Consider the following 18,765-nt stretch of genomic DNA (forward strand, 5'->3'; position numbering starts at 1 on the left):
TTTTTGTGTGTGGTATAAGGAAATGGTCCAGTTTCATTCTTCTGCATGTGGCTATCCAATTTTCCCAACACCATTTGTTGAAGAGACTGTCTTTGCCATCGGACATTCTTTCCTGCTTTGTCAAAGATTAGTTGACCATAGAGTTGAGGGTCCATTTCTGGGCTCTCTATTCTGTTCCATTGCTCTATGTGCCTGTTTTTGTGCCAGTACCGTACTGTCTTGATGATGACAGCTTTGTAATAGAGCTGGAAGTCCGGAATTGTGATCCCACCAGCTTTGCTTTTCTTTTTCAACGTTCCTCTGGCTATTCGGGAGACCCGCGTCAGATTTTTAACGGACAACCATAAGGTAATAAATTTGTGTTGTTTTCAGACTTAAGTTACTGGTGCTTTATTATAGTAGCTATAGATAACTAATAGAGAATCTTTAGAAGTGAATTAACCAAGTGAATAATACAGAGTAGAGGTATTTCACCAGGTTGGTGTTAGTCGGAAAGATATCTGAGGGGATGTGGAAATTTAGCCGGTCTTCCAGAATGAGCAGTAATGCAATAAAGGAGGAACACTGGAACGTTTCAGAATAAAGGAGGAATCAGGATGTACAAGGTATCTTTGGGAACAGTAACGAGGCCAGTCTGGCAAAAAAAAAAAAGAAAAATTACATAAGACAGTATTCACAGGTAAGGAAGGAAAGATAACCTTCCAATTAGATGGAGGGATGTGAAATCTTTAACACTTGAAGTTTGAAATTTATCTCATAGGATGCTGGTTTTCAGACTGTGTCCTTTGGGTCTTGGAGATATGTCAGGGGATAGTGAAGCAGAATTCCCAATACTCAGGGGTGCCTGGGAGGCTCAGTCGTTAAGCGTCTGCCTTCAGCTCGGGTCATGATCCCGGGGTCCTGGGATCGAGCCCCGCATCAGGCTCCCTGCTGGGCGGGAAGCCTGCTTCTCCCTCTCCCACTCCCTCTGCTTGTGCTCCCTCTCTCGCTGTGTCTCTCTCTGTCTAAAAAATAAATAAAATCTTTTTAAAAAAAAAAGAATTCCTTATACTCATACACCCTTCCCCTCCTACCAGAGCACGTCTGTTCTTACATGGTTTGTATATAGGAGATCTGTTTAAGATTTTATTCAAAAAAGGAGTCTACTACTTTAAGTGAAGGAAAAAATGGACTCTGGAGCAGCCACGGTGACGGCTCCTTCCCTGGTCTCTGCTCCTGCTTCTTGCTCGCTTTTATACTTAGTTCTTTATGCTTCTAACTGTAAAATTGGACATTTATTTATTTTAAAAACACTTTTACAGTCACTCATGCAAACTATGTCTTGATATTCTGATTTAAAAAGAAAAAAGATGTCCTCTAAAGATAAAATCTGTTGCATTTTAATTTTTTTTAAAGATTTTTTTATATATTTGACAGAGAGAGACACAGCAAGAGAGGGAACACAAGCAGGGGGAGTGGTAGAGGGAGAAGCAGGCTTCCCGCGGAGCGGAGAGCCTGATAGAGGGCTCGATCCCAGGAACCCAGGACCATGACCTGAGCTGAAGGCAGACTGAGCCACCCAGGCGCCCCAAAATCTGTTGCATTTTAAAACTGTATATTCAACAGTGTATTTTTCTGCCTGTGTATTTTTATTTAGTTCAGGTATGATGTTCTAACATAAATAGGCCTACAACCAATCCCCTATCATTGGACATTTAAATTTGTTTTTCTGATTTTTATTTGTAGGAAATAATTTTACAATGGACATTCTTGCAGCTAAAACCTTGTGCTCATCCTCTCATTAGCAAAAAATAGGTATTATAATTCTTACTTATAAACAGACTTCCAGTTGTCTTTTAGATGCACAGATATCAAATATTTAATGTTAAAAAATGTAAGAAAAACTAGTGTCTTCACTGTTGTTCATTATTTAATTGAAGTGTAATATACGTACAGTAAGATCCACACATCTTAAGTGTACCACTTGATAACCTTTTGCATATGTGAACACCTAGCTGAATATCAAGCCAGATTAAGATGTAGAACATTTCTGGCAACTCATAAAGCTCCCTTGTGTTTCCCTTCTCAGTCAATGGCCCCCATCCCCAGGGGGAACCAGTATTCAGACTTTGGTCCCCATGGTTTTTGTTTTGCCTGTTCTTGAACTTCATGTAAGTGGAATCATACAATGTGTATTAACTCTTTTATGTCTGATTTCTTTCATACAGTATGCTTTTGAGATTCCTCCAGGTTGTTGCTTGTGTAAGTGTAAATAGTTTCTTTTTATTGCTTAGAAGTATTATATAGACAGGCTACAATTTGTTTAACCTTTCTCCTGTTGTTATACATTTGGGTTTCTTCCAGTTTGGGGTTATTATGAATAAGGTTGCTTCATACGTTCTAGTCTAACTCTTTGTGGACATATGCACTCATTTCTCTTGGGTACACAGATTAGAATGGAATTACTAGAAATGTTACGCTTAATTTTATCAGAAACTGCCAGCACGTTTCCAAGTGGTTGTAACATTTTACACTGCACTTGGCAATGCGTAAGTGTTCTGGTTGTTCCAAATCCTAGACTTCATTTGGTATTGCCAGCCTATTTATTTATTTAATTTTTTTAAATCCAGCCATCTTGATGAGTATGTCTTTGTAATTCATTCATTTTTTTATTTCAAAAAAGTGTGTATGTGTCTAAAATGACCCTAAATAGCTGGATTTGAGTACATTTTGATTTTATGTAATGAGAGAAAATGTTAATATAGTCTATACTTAGTCCTGCTTCTTAAAATAGGTAAAAAAGCCAAAACACATACCCAAAAACCTATCTATATAGTCCAAATTAATAAAATTTCCTTTATTTAGCAAAGACTAGTAATCAGATTCTTAGTTTTGAATTTTTGACTTTTAAATCGAAGTTTCTTGCTTTCAGTTGTAAATTTCAAGACTGTCTATCCCGGGATAATACAGATTGCGCTACTCTAAGCAGAATTGCTCCTTCTCCCAATTACACATACATCCCAGTTTTTATTGCCTTCACCTCTGCTTAGATTTTGCTGGTCATCATTTCTTTCTGATGTTTAGTCAGAGCCTGGCCATTGGGAGTCCCGGTTCCTTTAGAGAAGACAGACAACTGTAATCGCCTTATAGGACAGGCTGATGCTTCAGTGCTGGACGGGAGATAATTCAGCCTTGTGATTTTCATGGCAACATTGGGTCCTATCATTTTTACAATCTGATATAGACCTCATTGCCTTCTCTTTTGATCGCATGAAGACAAGTCCAGAAACCTCAAAATAGCATGCTGAAAAAAAAAATTAGGCATGACTAAGCCACAGTAGCTCAAGGGGAACAATTTTGTAAAACTCTCTCTTGTCATTTAGCCCAGTTATTTGGTGTAGGGCCCTCCCAACGTCACTCTCCCAGCAGAGGTCTGACTCTCTTAATCTATATCAGATGCAGTGAGGAAGCCTGGAGTTTATTTTGGACTTCGTGATCGATTAGAAAATAAGCGTACACAGAGCTTCTTTCTTGCTGTTGGCAAATGGTTATGTTTCGTTTTGAGTCTTATCCTGCTCTCCTGTAGCTCAGGGTTCTGTTGGAGTCTGATGCTCTACAAAGCCTGGGATAGTGCCACACCCAGTAGGTACTTTGATACAGATATTTCGGTGATCATGTTATCCTGCCTGGGTTGAAATGTAGCTCTCTGATAGAACAGAGAGGAAAGAATTTGAGATGTGTTAGCCCTATGACTTCAGGGATATGACTTCTCCTTACAGACCACAGAAATGTGCCTTCCCCTTTAATATAGGTTCTAAGAAGATGGAAACAAAAATTGTATATTAACAGTAAAATTGAGGAGATGACATAAGATTGTTTGCATTCATTTTAACCTTAGTGTTTATAAATTATAATCTGTAAAACATAATATTCTGTTTACCTACTGGATAATTTGCTGTGTGGCATTTAGCAAGTCACTTAACCTCCCTGTGTTTCTTTATTTTTCTTTTTTTTTTTTTAAATGAGAGTTGATACTAATGATATCCAAAGATCCTCTTACTTCAGAGGTCAACAAGCAGCTGCATAGCATGGTGTTTAAGAGCACCACTCAGGAGCCAAACCACTCAGGAGCTGGGGTTTGAATTCTTAGTAGATGCATGCATGATATCCAAACAAGTTATTCACTTTCCTAGTGTCCTATATAAAATGGTGATAATTATAGTACCCACCTCACAGGATTGTTAACATGATTCCGTGAGGCAGAAAAGCACTTCGAATTCCTCCTGGCACAGAGTGGTTTCTCTAAAGGATTTATTAAGCAAGATATCCCTGTAATATCTGTGCTAATTTGAACTTTTTTTTTTTTTTTAAAGATTTTTTATTTATTTGACAGAGAGAGAGAGAGACAGCGAGAGAGGGAACACAAGCAGGGGGAGTGGGAGAGGGAGAAGCAGGCTTCCCGCCAGGCAGGGAGCCCAATGCGGGGCTCGATCCCAGGACCCCGCGATCATGACCTGAGCCAAAGGCAGACACTTAACGACTGAGCCACCCAGGCGCCCCTAATTTGAACTTCCTTATCATCATTTCCTAAGAAGTATCTTTTGACACTCTGAGATAAGAGGAAGACCAATTTCATTGAAATAAATTTCCAAATCAAATAATATACAATATCTAAAGATATTTTGGAAAATATAGACTAGTGTGAAGAAGAAATTAATTAAATGACTTACATGCTCATCACCCAGATATAATCATTTTGCTTTATTTCCAATCAGGCTTTGGTTTGGTTTCCCCCCCCCTTCTTTGTAGATTAATTTATTTACCAAGTTATAATCATTCTGTATGAACCATTTTGATTTCTCATCTGTTCATTACAATTCAGTCATAAGCATTTTCCTGTTACTACCTAGGATTAAGTAAACATCACCTCACTGGTTGCATAATATTATTTTGAATAGAAACTTTTTGATGTATTTCTCTTTCACTAGATTGTTGAATAGGGTGGTGGTTTATAATTTTTAGTACTATAAATACTGATGCAGTAAATAACCGTGTAGGGCTCATTATTTCTTTAGGGTAGGTTTCCAAAAGCAGAAATACTAGGTCAAGGGATAGGAATATTTTGAAGAGCTTGTATTTGCCAAGTAACTTTCCAAAATTGTTGCTACTAGTTATGTATCAGGGAATCTGTTTCATCCTATTCCACCAGCATTGACTGTTGTCATTTTTCTAATCTGTGCCAACTTGTAGGCAACCTCTGGCACTACTCATGTGTTTGTTCGTGTTGCACTGTGGGGTACCTAAACATTTTGCCATGGACGTGCTTACTAACAGTAGTTCTTCTTTTGGCAAATGTCTTTTCATGTCCTTAACCTGATTATTTAAGAGTTTGGGTGTTTTTCTCACTGCTTTGGGTGAGTTCTTTCTAGAGAAAAGAACACGGCCTGTATGTGAAATATTTGCTAAGAATATTTCCCCTTATGTCTTTGCCTCTTATTTTGGTTATGATCTTTTAAATCATGCAAAAATAAATGAGACTGTACGGTTAAATCTGTAGATCTTTTTTCCACTGTCATTTCTTCTATAGTTTCTAAGCTTAAAGTTCTTCACTGTGTAGAGGATGGTAAGCAGTTCTGTGTTTCTTTGGTTTTTCTAGGGGTTCACATATACATAGGCTTATACCTATATAACTTAAGGCCTCTATATAAACTTGAATATCTTTAAAGGAAAAACAACATTTTTTATTATTTCCTTAGTTTTTCTTCATATGAATCATTGGTATAGCTTGAACTCAAACCCGTATCTCTTGCCATGTCAATACTTGGTTAGAAAAGCATGTGGTTCTGGTAGGCCTCAGTGTAATTCCCAGCAGTGCAGTTATGCTTATGAAAACCACTCTCCAGGAGTGTTTGTTAATGCTCCCTGTACAAGTCAACCTCTAGTCACCATAGATGGACTCCTCGTTCTATAAGAGATTGTATGGTCCGAGGTGGGAACTTGGGGGTGCTCAATGAATGTTGACTGTGCAAGCCTCTGATGTGAGCTCTCCAACAAAGACTGCCTTCCTCTGCTCTCAGATTCCTCATCTGCAAAATGAATGAGTTGAACTAAATGATTTCTGAGGAGCTCTACAGCTCTGCAGTTGCTGGACCTGGTGTAGAGACACATGCATACTCAGGCAGCCGTGCAAAGATGAAATCAGCCTTTGTCTACATCGGTCCACCATCTGTTTTTCAATTTGCAACACCACAGGCTTTGCTTATTAACACCTGGGGATACAGGGAGGCAGGACCGATAATAACAAGGAAGAGGAATTATAAGAGCCAAACCACTTACACAGTCCAAGGGCACCTTCCCTTTTGGACAAACCGGTCCTAGAAAATCGGCCACTAGGTTACCCATCCTTCTGTATCACCTCTTGAAAGGTTTCCTTGGTCTCTTAAAGCATCGAGGCTACTAAGTGTCTCCCATTGTTTGTTGAGGTCCACAATTCCTTATCAAAACCTTAGGCCCAGATGTGTTTTGGAATTCAGAATTTTTCTGAGTTCACGAATGTTATTTAGTACATGAACTAAATTCTGTAACATCCCCAAGTGGGGCTCAAGGCAGCACCCCTAATCAAACACATTATTAATATTTTTACAACAGAATGCATGAAGATTCATGATAAATTGGATAAATAATGACTGTAAGTAATCACACTTCATTTCATGGCAGATTTTGCCACCAAATGAGATGCAAAAAAAGGGGGGTGTTGTTTCTGCAGCTTTTTGGATTTAGGAACGCATATAAGGGATTGTGGGCCTGAGTAACCCTTTCCAGAGACTTACCTTGTCAAAGCCCAGATACAGTTCTGGACCCCTCCTGCAACAGCCTTCCACAGCAATTCATGGCAAAGAAACACTGGCACCCAGACTCCAACTGGCATTAAAGGCCTTCTGTCCTATATCTCATCCCGCTGTACAGCCTTGTCTCCCTTTACCTAAAACCCTCACCCCCTCCCTACCAGCCCACTCACTTGAGCGTCAGCCATATTTACCTGCTCCAACATATTTCAGTCTTGCTTACTCTCCTGGTGTTTTTGCTTAGCTGGTTCCCTCTACCAGTGACACTCCAGTGTCCTGTTGTTCCTGGTTCCTAGCCCAGCTTTTTTTGTGCTCTTAATCCTAACTTCCTTCTAAATTCCCACTCTGGAGGTTCTCCTAGATTTACCTGTGTGGATTGACTCTCCTTTTTCAGCTGCTGTATTCCATAGCTTTTTTATGGCACCTGTGAGAGACTGTCTCGTCTTAGAAGAGCTTTTATGTATGTATCCTCTACTAAATTATGAACTCCAAGAGTAGTGGTTCTCGAACTTTAATATGCATGAAATGCTGCTCGTTAGAATAGTTTCCTGGGGGACACCTGGGTGGCTCAGTTGGTTAAGCAACTGCCTTCGGCTCAGGTCATGATCCTGGAGTCCTAGGATCGAGTTCCATATCGGGCTCCCTGCTCAGCGGGGAGTCTGCTTCTCCCTCTCACCCTACCGCCTCTTGTGCTCTCTCTCTCTGTCTCAAATAAATAAAATGAAATCTTTAAAAAAAAAAAAAAAAGAATAGTTTCCTGGGTCTTTCCTCCCTCCCAGGAGATTCTTTCTTAGTGGGTTCAAGTGGGACCCAGGTAACCGCATATTAACAAGCCTCTAATTATTTAAACTCGTCTGTTTTATCTCCTGGACAGCAGATTCTGTTCTTGAAAAAAAAGCCACCCCAGGACTCCAGAATCCGAACCTAAAAATGAACTGTGGCCTCAACAGCAATCCACACACACATGTTGCCTTTGTTTTTCTTGTCTTATTTCTTCTTCTTTGCATGCTTCTATTAGAAATTAAATCCATAACAGATGATGGTGGTTATGGGATAGTCTCCAGTACCACATATGTAGGAGGTTTCTTGGTAGAGCTAAACTTGAGTCCGTTATGCCCCTAGTAATGCCGACATGTGGGGAACAGCCACGGCCAGAGCAGAACCAGCCGGGTGCCAGCAGCCTGACAGGTTGGTGGACATCTTGAGAATGCTGGATTGTGGACTTGAAGGACTAAAGAATCTTTGTGTGGCATCTCTGCCCAAGACCTTCGTTTCAGAAGTGTTGCTGCCTCTTCTGCATTTAGACTTCCGAGGGTGGAGAGAGCCTAGCTGTAGCCCATACCTCAGCCCCACCAAAAATATCCCACACCCTTCTCTTTCAGTTTCCACTAAGAGTGATGTTGATAGATGTAATAATTAAGGTAGCTGATGTTTAGGGAGCTCTGTGTGCTGGGAACCTCATTAATCACTTCATATAAATTATTTCATTTCATCCTCAAGACATCCCAAAGAGGAAGTGTACTTATTGCTTCCTTTGCAGCTGAGGCCTCAGATGTCCGGAGAGGTCAGGCAGTATGTCTAACACGCGGTAACACAGCCCCTGAGAAGCGGGGCCGGCACGTCAGCTCACTGCCTCCAGGGCCCATGCTCTGTAATTGTGTCAGCTGCTACTTTTGAAGGTCTCAGTATCCTCACTTACCATTAAAATTGAAACTGCTTTGGGGCACCTGGGTGGCTCCGTTGGTTAAGCCTCTGCCTTGGGCTCAGGTGTGATCCTCGGGTCCTGGGATGGAGCCCCTCCCCGCTGCTCATTCTCTCTCTTGCTCGCTCTATCTAAAATAAATAAATAAAATCTTTTTTTTAAAATTGAAACTGTTTTTATCTCTTCCACATTTAAGAGAATTTTTTTTCAATTGTGTCTTTGATTATGTTGTGTGTGAATGGGTGTAACTTCAATTCTGTGTATATCTGGACCTCTACAAGGCATCAGTGGGCATATGGGCAGCTTGCTCAACACAGGGACGCAGCTGTAGGAGTGGCTGGTGCTACCACAGCTCTTAGAAGAAATTAAGTACAGCTCCTAGAACCTTCTTCCTTTCACTGGGCATGAATTCCAGTAAGCTAAAGCCTGTGGTTTTAAGTCTAAGCAGACCAATGACACTTGAGATGGAATGCAAGCACATTACATTTAAATCACTTCACCCACCATCCAAGTCCCTCCTTCAATCCTGAGTCAAAGCACTCTTTTGTAACGGAACAAAGAAAGGGATAAATAGCCTCAGGTGGGAATTCTTGTGACTTTGAACTAGTTTCCTGGCTATAGTGAGTCAAGTGATCCTTTCAAAATGAAAGAACCTGGACACTTACATTCTGTTCTTTGCTCCTTCTCACTCTTGATACTAGAATAACTCATCATTTTGACCAACTGTAAATTAGACTTGTTTCAGTGAGGAAACATCTCTTGGAAACATTTAAATGCTTAACACGTTGACCATGGTTCGTGATTGATATGTGAATAGATGTTGACCCGGCGTTATTAGAGGTCAGAACTAATTCATGAGAGGTAGAGAAAAATAGCCGGATAGGCTCAAGGCAAATAATGTAAAGCCACTGGGATGTGAGATACAAGGAGTTGGAGAATTTTTCCTGACCATTTAAAAAAAAAACAGGGGGAGAAATAAAAAGAAGAATTAGAATAGAAAACTTTAAAGTTTCAAGGAAGTTCTACAAACAGGAAGCCACTTGGCCTTTCATCTGCTTGGTAGCTGCCACCTTGTGGGTGCAATATGCGAGAGTTCCTGAGTCCAGGTAAAGGGGTGTATGTCCCTGCCCCACTTGCCTGTGGGGAGGAGTCATTGGAGCAGGAACAGAGTTGTGCCGTGTTTTCCCCATAAAGCCTACACATGTGAGCAGAGCCAACTCTCAGATTACGAATACAGTCAAAAGAGAGCACAGTGCCTTCTACAGCTTTGGGGGCCTGGGATCTGTATAGAGCTCTTCTAAGCAGCATTAACTTTTCTGTTGCTGGGAGACGTGCCTGTCCTGTTCCTCCTCCAGTTAACTAGACTGTCCCTGGTCTTCTGCCCACTCTACCCTGCCCAGCTACCTGTCACATATTCCCACCTGACCTGAACCCAGGCGCCACACAGCACCTCCCGGCCTTCCTGTCCTGAATGACTAACTACATCACCTTCTATCCATTTCCCTGAGCCAGAAACCTTAGAATTGGACTTGGCCTTCCAGTTTCTTCACCTTTGAAATTCAAGTCAGTTACCGAAGCACATTGGTTTTTTTTAGACCTGCATCTTCTCCTATAGAACACCGAGATACTTTCCAAATTGATCTGTGTCTTTTCTGTCCTTTTCCATTTGGGAAATCCTCAACTCTACCAGGATCTTTTTATGTCTCAAATGCAAACCTAATTATAATATTCCTGCTTGATTTCTAAAACAGAGACCGAATTCTCTAATGTGACTTCATCTGGTCCCGTGCTCCCTTACCAGAGAGCTTAACATATCATGTGCTTTTTCCTTTTCTTTGTTTTAATGCTATATGCATATTTTTATGACCCTTGGCTGTGATTTTTATTCCTATTTATATTTTATCATTATTTTCTATTTTATGTTCTTTTGTAAAATGCCACTTGCCCAAAAGAGAAATGACTGAACTAAAGTTCAGACTCAGATTTTACTGAAAGCTAGCTGTTTCTGAAATGTTCTGAGATTTGCGATCTTAAACTTGAATGTTACTAAGGAAGTCTATTTTCTAGCTCTGTAACTTCTGGAAAATGTTAGTGGGGGAGAGCATATATTTTATTCCCATTTGAACACAGGAAATTGAAGTACCTGATATCAGGTATCCCTCATAGCCCTCATTGTTGTGAGTAATCCCCACAAGATTTTGGTCATAATTGGAAAACACAGATCCCTCTTTATGTTTTTTATTTTATTATGTTATGTTAATCACCATAAATTACATAATTAGTTTTTGATGTAGTGTTCCATGATTCATTGTTTGTGTATAACACCCAGTGCTCCATTCAGTACGTGCCCTCTTTAATACCCATCACCAGGCTAACCCATCCCCCCACCCCCCTCCCCTCTAGAACTCTCAGTTTGTTTCTCAGAGTCCATAGTCTCTCATGGTTCATCTCCCCCTCCGATTTCCCCCCCTTCATTTTTCCCTTCCTGCTATCTTCTTTTTTTTTTAAACATATAATGTGTTATTTGTTTCAGAGGTACAGGTCTAACACAGATCCCTCTTTAATACCCTACATTTTGCACAGTCACGGTTTTATTCTTGTTGTTATTAATCTATATATATTACCTGACACTCTTACATGCTTGGGGTTCCCAACCTAGCCAGGTAGCTGATGGGTCACAATCAGACTCTGAATGCCTGATGGCTAGGTTCTAATCTCAGTTCTGCCACCTACTAACTGTGTCACCATGGGCACATTCCTTCACCTCTCTGTACCTTTGTTTCTCCATCTGTAAAATGGATTTAAGAATGGTAAATTTTTTACATTTGTGAGGAAGATTAAATATAATATATACAGAACACTTAGAACAGGACCTGGCACATAATAAGCTCTCTTGAGTTTTAGCTATTGTTTTTCTGTTGTTAGAGCTGTATTTAATCACCTGAAAGGCCAGAAAGCCCAGGTTTTTCTTGTCCTCTGTTAATAAAATGGGGACAAAGTCTGGACACCTGAGTGGGCAGACTGCTCTGCTCCAGAACCCAGAGGGCAGAGCGCACAATGCCCCCTCGCAGCTTGGCTGTTGACAGTGCCATTCTTGGGCTCTCCTTGCTGAACGTCTCCCCAAAGAGCTCTTCAGAGCAGCAGAGTGTGGAAAATGGGGCTCATTCTGCTCCCTGTCTGGGAACATGGGACTTCCATTTACAGTAATTGATAGTTGAGAAAGTGCAGGGTCCCCTCGGCTCTCTTCTGGTTCTCGCCATGCCCCTGTTTCGTGGCATCTTGGCAACAGCCCACCTCACGTTTGATATTCTCCCTGGTGGCTTGCTGTGGCTCAGCAGCCCTGCAGCCTGTGGGCCAGATGGAGCCAGTGTGGGAGCCGCATCGCCCAGAGGATTGTGAGATGAGTGCTATCAGTGTGACAGCTGGGCACAAGTACCAGGGTCAGCCACCCACTCAGGCAGTCTGCTTCCAATGCTCACAGAAGACAACATGGAGGAGTAGGGGCCCTGCCCTTTGCACAACTCTTCTGGAAAGAGACATTCTCGGTCCAAAGGGTATGGTTGGCCAAGAATCAAGACTGCCTTCTATGGATACAACTCCATGTTTTCTTCCCTCCCAGAGTTATTTTCCTGTTAGAAGACTATAGACACATCTGGCTCATTTTCCAAGTCGTCTGGCAACCTCTGAAATTGTCAAAGCAAAAGAGATGGATGGACAGATGGATGGATGGATGGACGGACGGACAAATGGACAGACAAATAAGTAATGAAAATTAGATTTAAATACTACTACATAAACTGAAGATATAGTCCTAGAACTTTTCTTTCTTTCCCCTCCCTTCCATCCTCTCATCTTCCCTCCCTCTGTCACTCCTTCTTTCCTTCCCTTTCTATCCACACCTCTTTCCTTCTTTTTTATTAACTCATCTATGTATAAAAGTACTCATTGGCTGTCTGCATTGTGTTAGACACTGCAAATACATGGGTGAGCATAAAGACCTATGTGTGGAAAAGGTAGGCATACAGTCAAATAGCTTCAGAAAGACATAATTACACACTAGCGTAGGTGCCAAGAAAGAGAAGTACTAAGAATATGAGCATTTATAAAGGGAGCCAAATCTGGCTATGCAGTCCTGCAAAGGCAGTCCAGAGCATGTGACTTTTAAGCTGTCCTCAGAAGGATTGATCAGTTAATAAAAAGGGGGCAGGAAGTCTATTCTAGAAGGAGGAAAATTCGTGCTCAAAGATCATGAGATGGAAGTAGCATTGCATATTTGAGACATTAGAAGTTTGATGATGGAAATGTCAGAAGAGAAGGAACAGTGTTCCATGAGAATTATCTTTCAATGTGGTATGGAGATTTTATGTATATATATATATTGAACAAATCAAAGTTTAATTTTTTATTTTTTCAATATTTTTTTCAATATTGTTATTTCAATATTTTTTCAGATAACTTTTCCTGAACTATCAAGGAGATATGGGTGCCCTCAAGGCTAATACCAGTGATGGGTGAAAAGAATATCAGGGTTCCTCTATTTAGGTAAATGATAATAGATTACAGTATTCAAACAGATTCTAAGTAAATTTCCAAATGGATCTCTCCTGACACTATCGTTTATTTACAGATATTGGGAGGGGGGTGCAGGGGATGAATGAATGGTGAAGTTTTAGTGTAAAATGAGTTTGCGATCTTTTACTGAACTCAACATTTTCTCTGTCTTCTGACACACAGGGTAAACCTAACAGGATGTAAACAGGGTGTTTGAGATATAATTAGACCCCATTTATCTTTCAGAGACAACAGCACTGTGAGAGATGGACTTAAACTCCTAATTGATTATCCTATCCTTTTTAAAAATTGGACACATTTTTGCCTGAAAATGAAATGTCTGTAAGCCTGTTAGAAGGACTCCATGACTCATGGAAGCAGTCTCTTCTCTGGACTTGTTTTTCAGCCTTATTTGGACCCCTAAATGACATACTGTCCAAAGGTGTCTGTGCACAGAAGGTATTATAAGCTCTATTATGAGTGCCCTAAGGAAACTCCTTGAGAACAAAGGAAACTTGTTGAGCAAGATGAAAACATGAGATACAAGAAAGAGAGATTCAACACAGGAGAGAGGAAAAGAGAGGTCCTGGGGTGAGGCTCAAATTAGAGCCCAGTATGACAACAGTACACTAGACATAAGCAACTTGCCTGCCTACATGTGTTGTAATTCTACCCTGATACTTGACTGATAGCTTGGCTGGGTATAAAATTCTAAGTTGGAATGATTTTCCTTTGAAATTCTGAAGATAGATCTCCATTGCATTCTAGCTTCCACTATTGTTGTTAAAAAGTCCAAAAGGATTCAAATTTCTGCTATTTTCTGTATGATGATGTTTATTTTCTGCCTTTTTGGAAGCTTGTAAGATCTTCTTTTAACTCTCAGTGTTTTGAAGTTTTGCAGTAATATATTTAGGTGTGACCTCTTTTCATCTATTGTACTTGGACTCAGTGGGCCCCTTCAGTGTTGAAATTCATTTCTTCCAATTTTCTTGAATTATTTCTTGCATGACCTCCTTTCACCCAACACCCATGTCTCTCTGTCTCTGTGTATCTATCTATCTTTCTGAGATTTTGTTATTCAGATGTTGAGAACATTGTGATAGATATGGTACATTATCTCACATCCATTCCAACTTCCTTCTAGTTCACCTTTGGGTACTAAAGAGCTGGAAGGCTAAATGCTGTATTTTCCAGACTCTTGCAGCTAGTGTTCTGAATGTGATTTAGATTCAAGTGTACTTCTTCCTAACCTGTTGGCTAGCATGGTCATGGAGGCTTTTTACCCTGGCACAGCATTAATAGGCATTCCAGTGTTTGGTCACTAACTCTGTAAGGGTCAAGAAGCAGGATACTTGCCATCCATTTTTCTCATATGGATTATGACAGGCACAGCCTGGCTTTGGATCCAAGAGCAATAGCTGTGACTCCCTGATCTGGGCAACAATAACATGCTTCTGGATTTGGCAGCTCTGCATAGCAGTTTGCTACTTTGGGAGGTAGTCTCCTTATCTTACAAGTGGTAGCAGCTCTCTTGGTGGCTTACATCTCTGGTTTGGTTTAGGAATTGTACTAAAAGCTCAACCCCAAATCTGTGTCTTTAGCACTTCTAGTGATGATGTCATTCCGTGTATTGTAAGAAATAGTTTCTACTTAACTAGCATGAATTCTGTTCTCTGCAAAGGACCCTGATCAGTATGACACTCCTGGATTTATTTCTCTAATTTCTTTTTACTTCTTTCCTGTCTTCCAATTTTATTTGCAGGGGGAGGGAATGGATTTCCTTAACTTTAGCTTTTAACTCTATAATTGAGTAATTGAGGTTTTTTTTAATTCATACACACACACACACACACAGTATCCAAGCACACTATTTTCTTCTATGAATGTTCCTATCTTATAGCATCCTGTTCTTGTTTTATCAAAAGATCATCTTCTTTTGCCTTTCTGAGAGTATTAATGATAGTTTCATTATTGTTTTAAGTTTTCTTCTTCCCGCATAGTCTCTGTTTTCTTCAAATTGCTTTTGATTGTCTGGGTCTCTAACTTTAATACTAAAGATTTGATTCAATGATCCTTGGTTGTCTGCTCATATTAAAGAGTCGGGTCTTAAAAGCCAATGAGAAGCCCTTAGCATGTGGTTGGGCATTATTACATGTGGGCTTTCCTGTAGGGTTGTCTGTGCTGTTTCATTGGGGGAACCCCTGATGTCAGCATCTTTACTGCTTCCTTATCTAGGTTAGATTCCCCAGAGAAGGATTTTCTAGTCTTCTGCCTATAAAGTATGGGCTGACTGCCAGGGTCCTGGATGCTAAGTATGAAAAGAGGAATGAAGGTCTAAGCATAAGTGTGTGAATGTTCTCCTTTTTTCCTTTTTAAGATTTATTTATTTATTTGAGAGAGAGAGAGAGAGAGAAAGGGAGCGCCGAGTGGGAGGGGCAGAAGGAGAGGGAGAGAGAATCTCAAGACTCCACGCTGAGTGAGGAGCTGGATACAGGGCTCAGTCTCTCGACCCTGAGATCATGACCTGAGCTGAAACCAAGAGTCAGACACTTAACCAGCTGCACCACCCAGGTGCCCTGTGAATATTCCCTTTGAAGAAAAAAGCAATAGCCACTGTTTTTATACATTTCCCTCACCCTAACCTGTATCTGGTACAGAGAGCGTTGGGAAAAGTCGGGCATCAATCTATAAGAAGAGAGAAGGGGATAGGGCCTCTAAATGCTTCTTAGTCTTTCACCATTTCTTCTATTTTAGCTCCTTCACCCCTAATTTCAAAGGTATCTGATGCCTTAAAATCTTAGCTTTGAGAAGAATCTATACTGTAAATTGGGCTGCTTTTTCCCTACTGCTGTCTTAGGTGTCAGCTTTCTTGGGCCTGCTTGGGTCACTAATCCCCTATCCATCTGGTCTCTAGCTTGCAGAGTTTTGTTGGTGTGTATTCACTCCCACTCCCCTTAAACCTAATGGGTTTATGCTTTTAAAACAAAATCCCCCTGCTGTCGTTTTAGTCAAGTTAAAGAGAAACTATATGTAAACATGTGTGTGCAGACCCATGGTTTTTGAACTGGGAGTTGGTTAACCTTTCTGTGACTCATGTGGAATAAAAAGATACAGATTTTGCTTTCCATATCTTCGCTTGATTGGTTATTAAACTTAGTTGTGTAGTGTGTCTTTAAACAGTGTGTTAATAAACTTAAGGTGTGTGTGTATCTAAGCTTAAAAATATAATAGAGAATAGCTAAAAGAAGGAAATGCTGTGTCCTAAAACATACCAATTTCTTTCCATCATTGCTGGTAGGACTTGCTTCAAGCCACACTAGCACCAAAATCTGTTCTTCACAATGATTTGAATATACTTAATGGAAAGAATCTGCAGTCGACATCTCTGCCTTAAACCCTGAGTATAGGGAGAGGAGTGGGTTTGGTTTTCTTTTCTTATGTTTTATGTGATGGGAATTTATATTTGCCATCCAAACATCATGCTTTTTGGCATTTACTGCTGAAGAGTTGTGGCAAATCAGAAATGATTTGCTTGAGTTCAGTGAAACCTTTCACATCAGCACACTCTCACTGTTCTTCATTCCTGGTGCCTACAGCAAAGATTTAATAAGCCCTGTTTGCAAAACAAAAAGAGAAAAGGGGTAATGGCTCAATGGAAAGCCCATTAATGTTTCAGACCACTGACTGTTGAATCCAAATATAGATTCTAGGAAGGAGGGTTAAATTCAGAAGAGGAGAGTGAATTCCTTTTAAAACATAATCCTCTTCATTTAAGCTATGAAGAGATTAAAATTGAACCATGGAAGGCAAAAACTAATAGTGGCAAGGTGTTCCAAGTATAATGGTCGGTTTTGGTTTGGAGTTTCTTAATTTCTAGTGATAATAAATGAACAGGTTCCACGTTTTGCTGATTTTGAGGAAAAAATCTGGGTGGATACATAACCTTTTAACAAAAGGTACACTTAAAAAAAGAAACTGTAATGAAACAACACACCAAAGGGTAGAGAAAAGGGCATATTGAACCTAATAGTTTAGCAGGCTTTTCATTGAGGCCTTGACTGTCGAGAGCTTATAAATTTGTGGACGTAAAATCCCATTTCTGACAGAATGTGTTCTCATTCACGCTTTGAGCCCTGACATCACATCACATGGGGTGGGGCAGAAACTAGATGAAATTCTATAGCTCCATGTCAGTTGTTTAGAAACCAGCCTAAGAGATTTCATGTTTTCACTGTACGTGTTTGGCTGCCTCTTTGGGAAGGGTTCGAGGAGCAGAGGGTATAGTTCGGTACCTATTTGGATTCAAGAAACAGCATGACATTTTTGACGAGGACTTGGGAAACTTGGATAAACCATATTTATCTACTAACTAATTGCATGACCTGAAGCAAGTCCTCCCAAATTGTTTTATTGGTAATTTTTTTTAACTCGGAGTTAGCTAAGATGCACGTGGCAAAGAGTAAAATGATATAATCATGGTAGAGTTTCTTTGAAAGTCAGATACAAGTTCAGTCTGCTTGAAGTGCTGGACAAAGCCTAAATATTTCAAGGTTAAAGTTAAGTAACAAATCATAAAGGTGAACTGAATTGTTGGCATTCCACAGGACAATACCACCAAGATTCCAAAATAAAATAGCAAGAATATCTAATCTGAATTGTTGATGAATTCTAGGTATCAAAGATTTCCCAGAGATAATTATTATGATAACCGGCCTTTACTGAGTGCTTAATATATGTTAGACCCTATACTAAAGGTCATTAAATGCATTATCTTATTTATGATTCTTATTAACAGTTCAGATTTATAGTTACTGTTATCTTTTTTATTTTGTAGATAAAGTATCTCAGCTGAAGTCATATAGACAAGAAGTGGCAGATCAGGGACTTGGAGCTGAATCTGTCTCCAAAGCAAAGTGTTTTCAACCACTATGCTATATGTCAAAAACTGGCACCAATTGAAGATTATTTTAGAGTAAAATAACAAAAATAAACTTCCTTTTCCTTTTGATGAACTCTAAGCTACTGGAACAAGTAGAAGATTCAGCAAGTGATATACAAAAAGTATTAGACTGTCCTAACCTGTAGGAGATTCTGGTTTAGCTGAAGAGGTCAGAGATTAGAGCAATTAAGGAGACAAGGCGATGTATCATCCCAGTTCGAGAAGCTAGGCATATTTACCCTGAATAAGAGCAAATTCATGAAGACTAAGTTCAAATACCTGAGGATAGCAAATAGAACAAAACCAGATTTATTTTCTAGGACTTGAGCACCATGTTCATATATTTCTGTCCATGGAATGAATGAATAGGCCTCTGTTCCCAAGAGATAATGAATTTTCTTTCACAAGTGACATGGATGTCATAGATGGAACCCAGTGCTCTTTAGGATCCTTTTCACCCTGAAGATACTTAAAGGTCTCTCTCTCTCTCTCAGATATATATATATATATAGTTTTTGTTTGTTTGTTTGTTTTGCTGCTTTATCCATTTTATTTTAAGTAATCTCTACCCACAACATGGGACTCAGACTCACAACCCAGAGATCAAGAGTCACATGTTCTACTGACTGAGCCAGCCTGGCACCCCAAAGGTTAGAGATGTTTAGAAAAGATCAGTTTTGACTAAACATTGAATAGGGAGGATTTTAGGGAGAAGGCAAACCTTGAGATAATATCTGAAAGAACAAATG

The 18,765-nt window shown here is 40.0% G+C and overlaps 1 protein-coding gene across 8 annotated transcripts in view; it reads left to right on the forward strand.

The window, feature by feature from the left end:
* STXBP6 (syntaxin binding protein 6) overlaps nucleotides 1–18,765 on the forward strand; it is a 267,054-nt gene that overhangs the window by 140,798 nt on the left and 107,491 nt on the right. The window contains exon 2 of one of the 8 annotated variants that reach the window (XM_081830669.1): nucleotides 12,146–12,288. The exons of the other annotated variants lie outside the window; for them this stretch is intronic. Coding sequence (XP_081686795.1) covers nucleotides 12,237–12,288 — 52 coding nt within the window. The 5' untranslated portion in view covers nucleotides 12,146–12,236. The remainder of the gene's footprint in view (nucleotides 1–12,145; nucleotides 12,289–18,765) is intronic. 8 annotated transcript variants of the gene reach the window in all.

Source organism: Leptonychotes weddellii, chromosome 9 (assembly GCF_054177405.1).
Source record: "Leptonychotes weddellii isolate Sample4059 chromosome 9, ASM5417740v2, whole genome shotgun sequence".
Classification (NCBI taxonomy): Eukaryota; Metazoa; Chordata; class Mammalia; order Carnivora; family Phocidae; genus Leptonychotes; species Leptonychotes weddellii.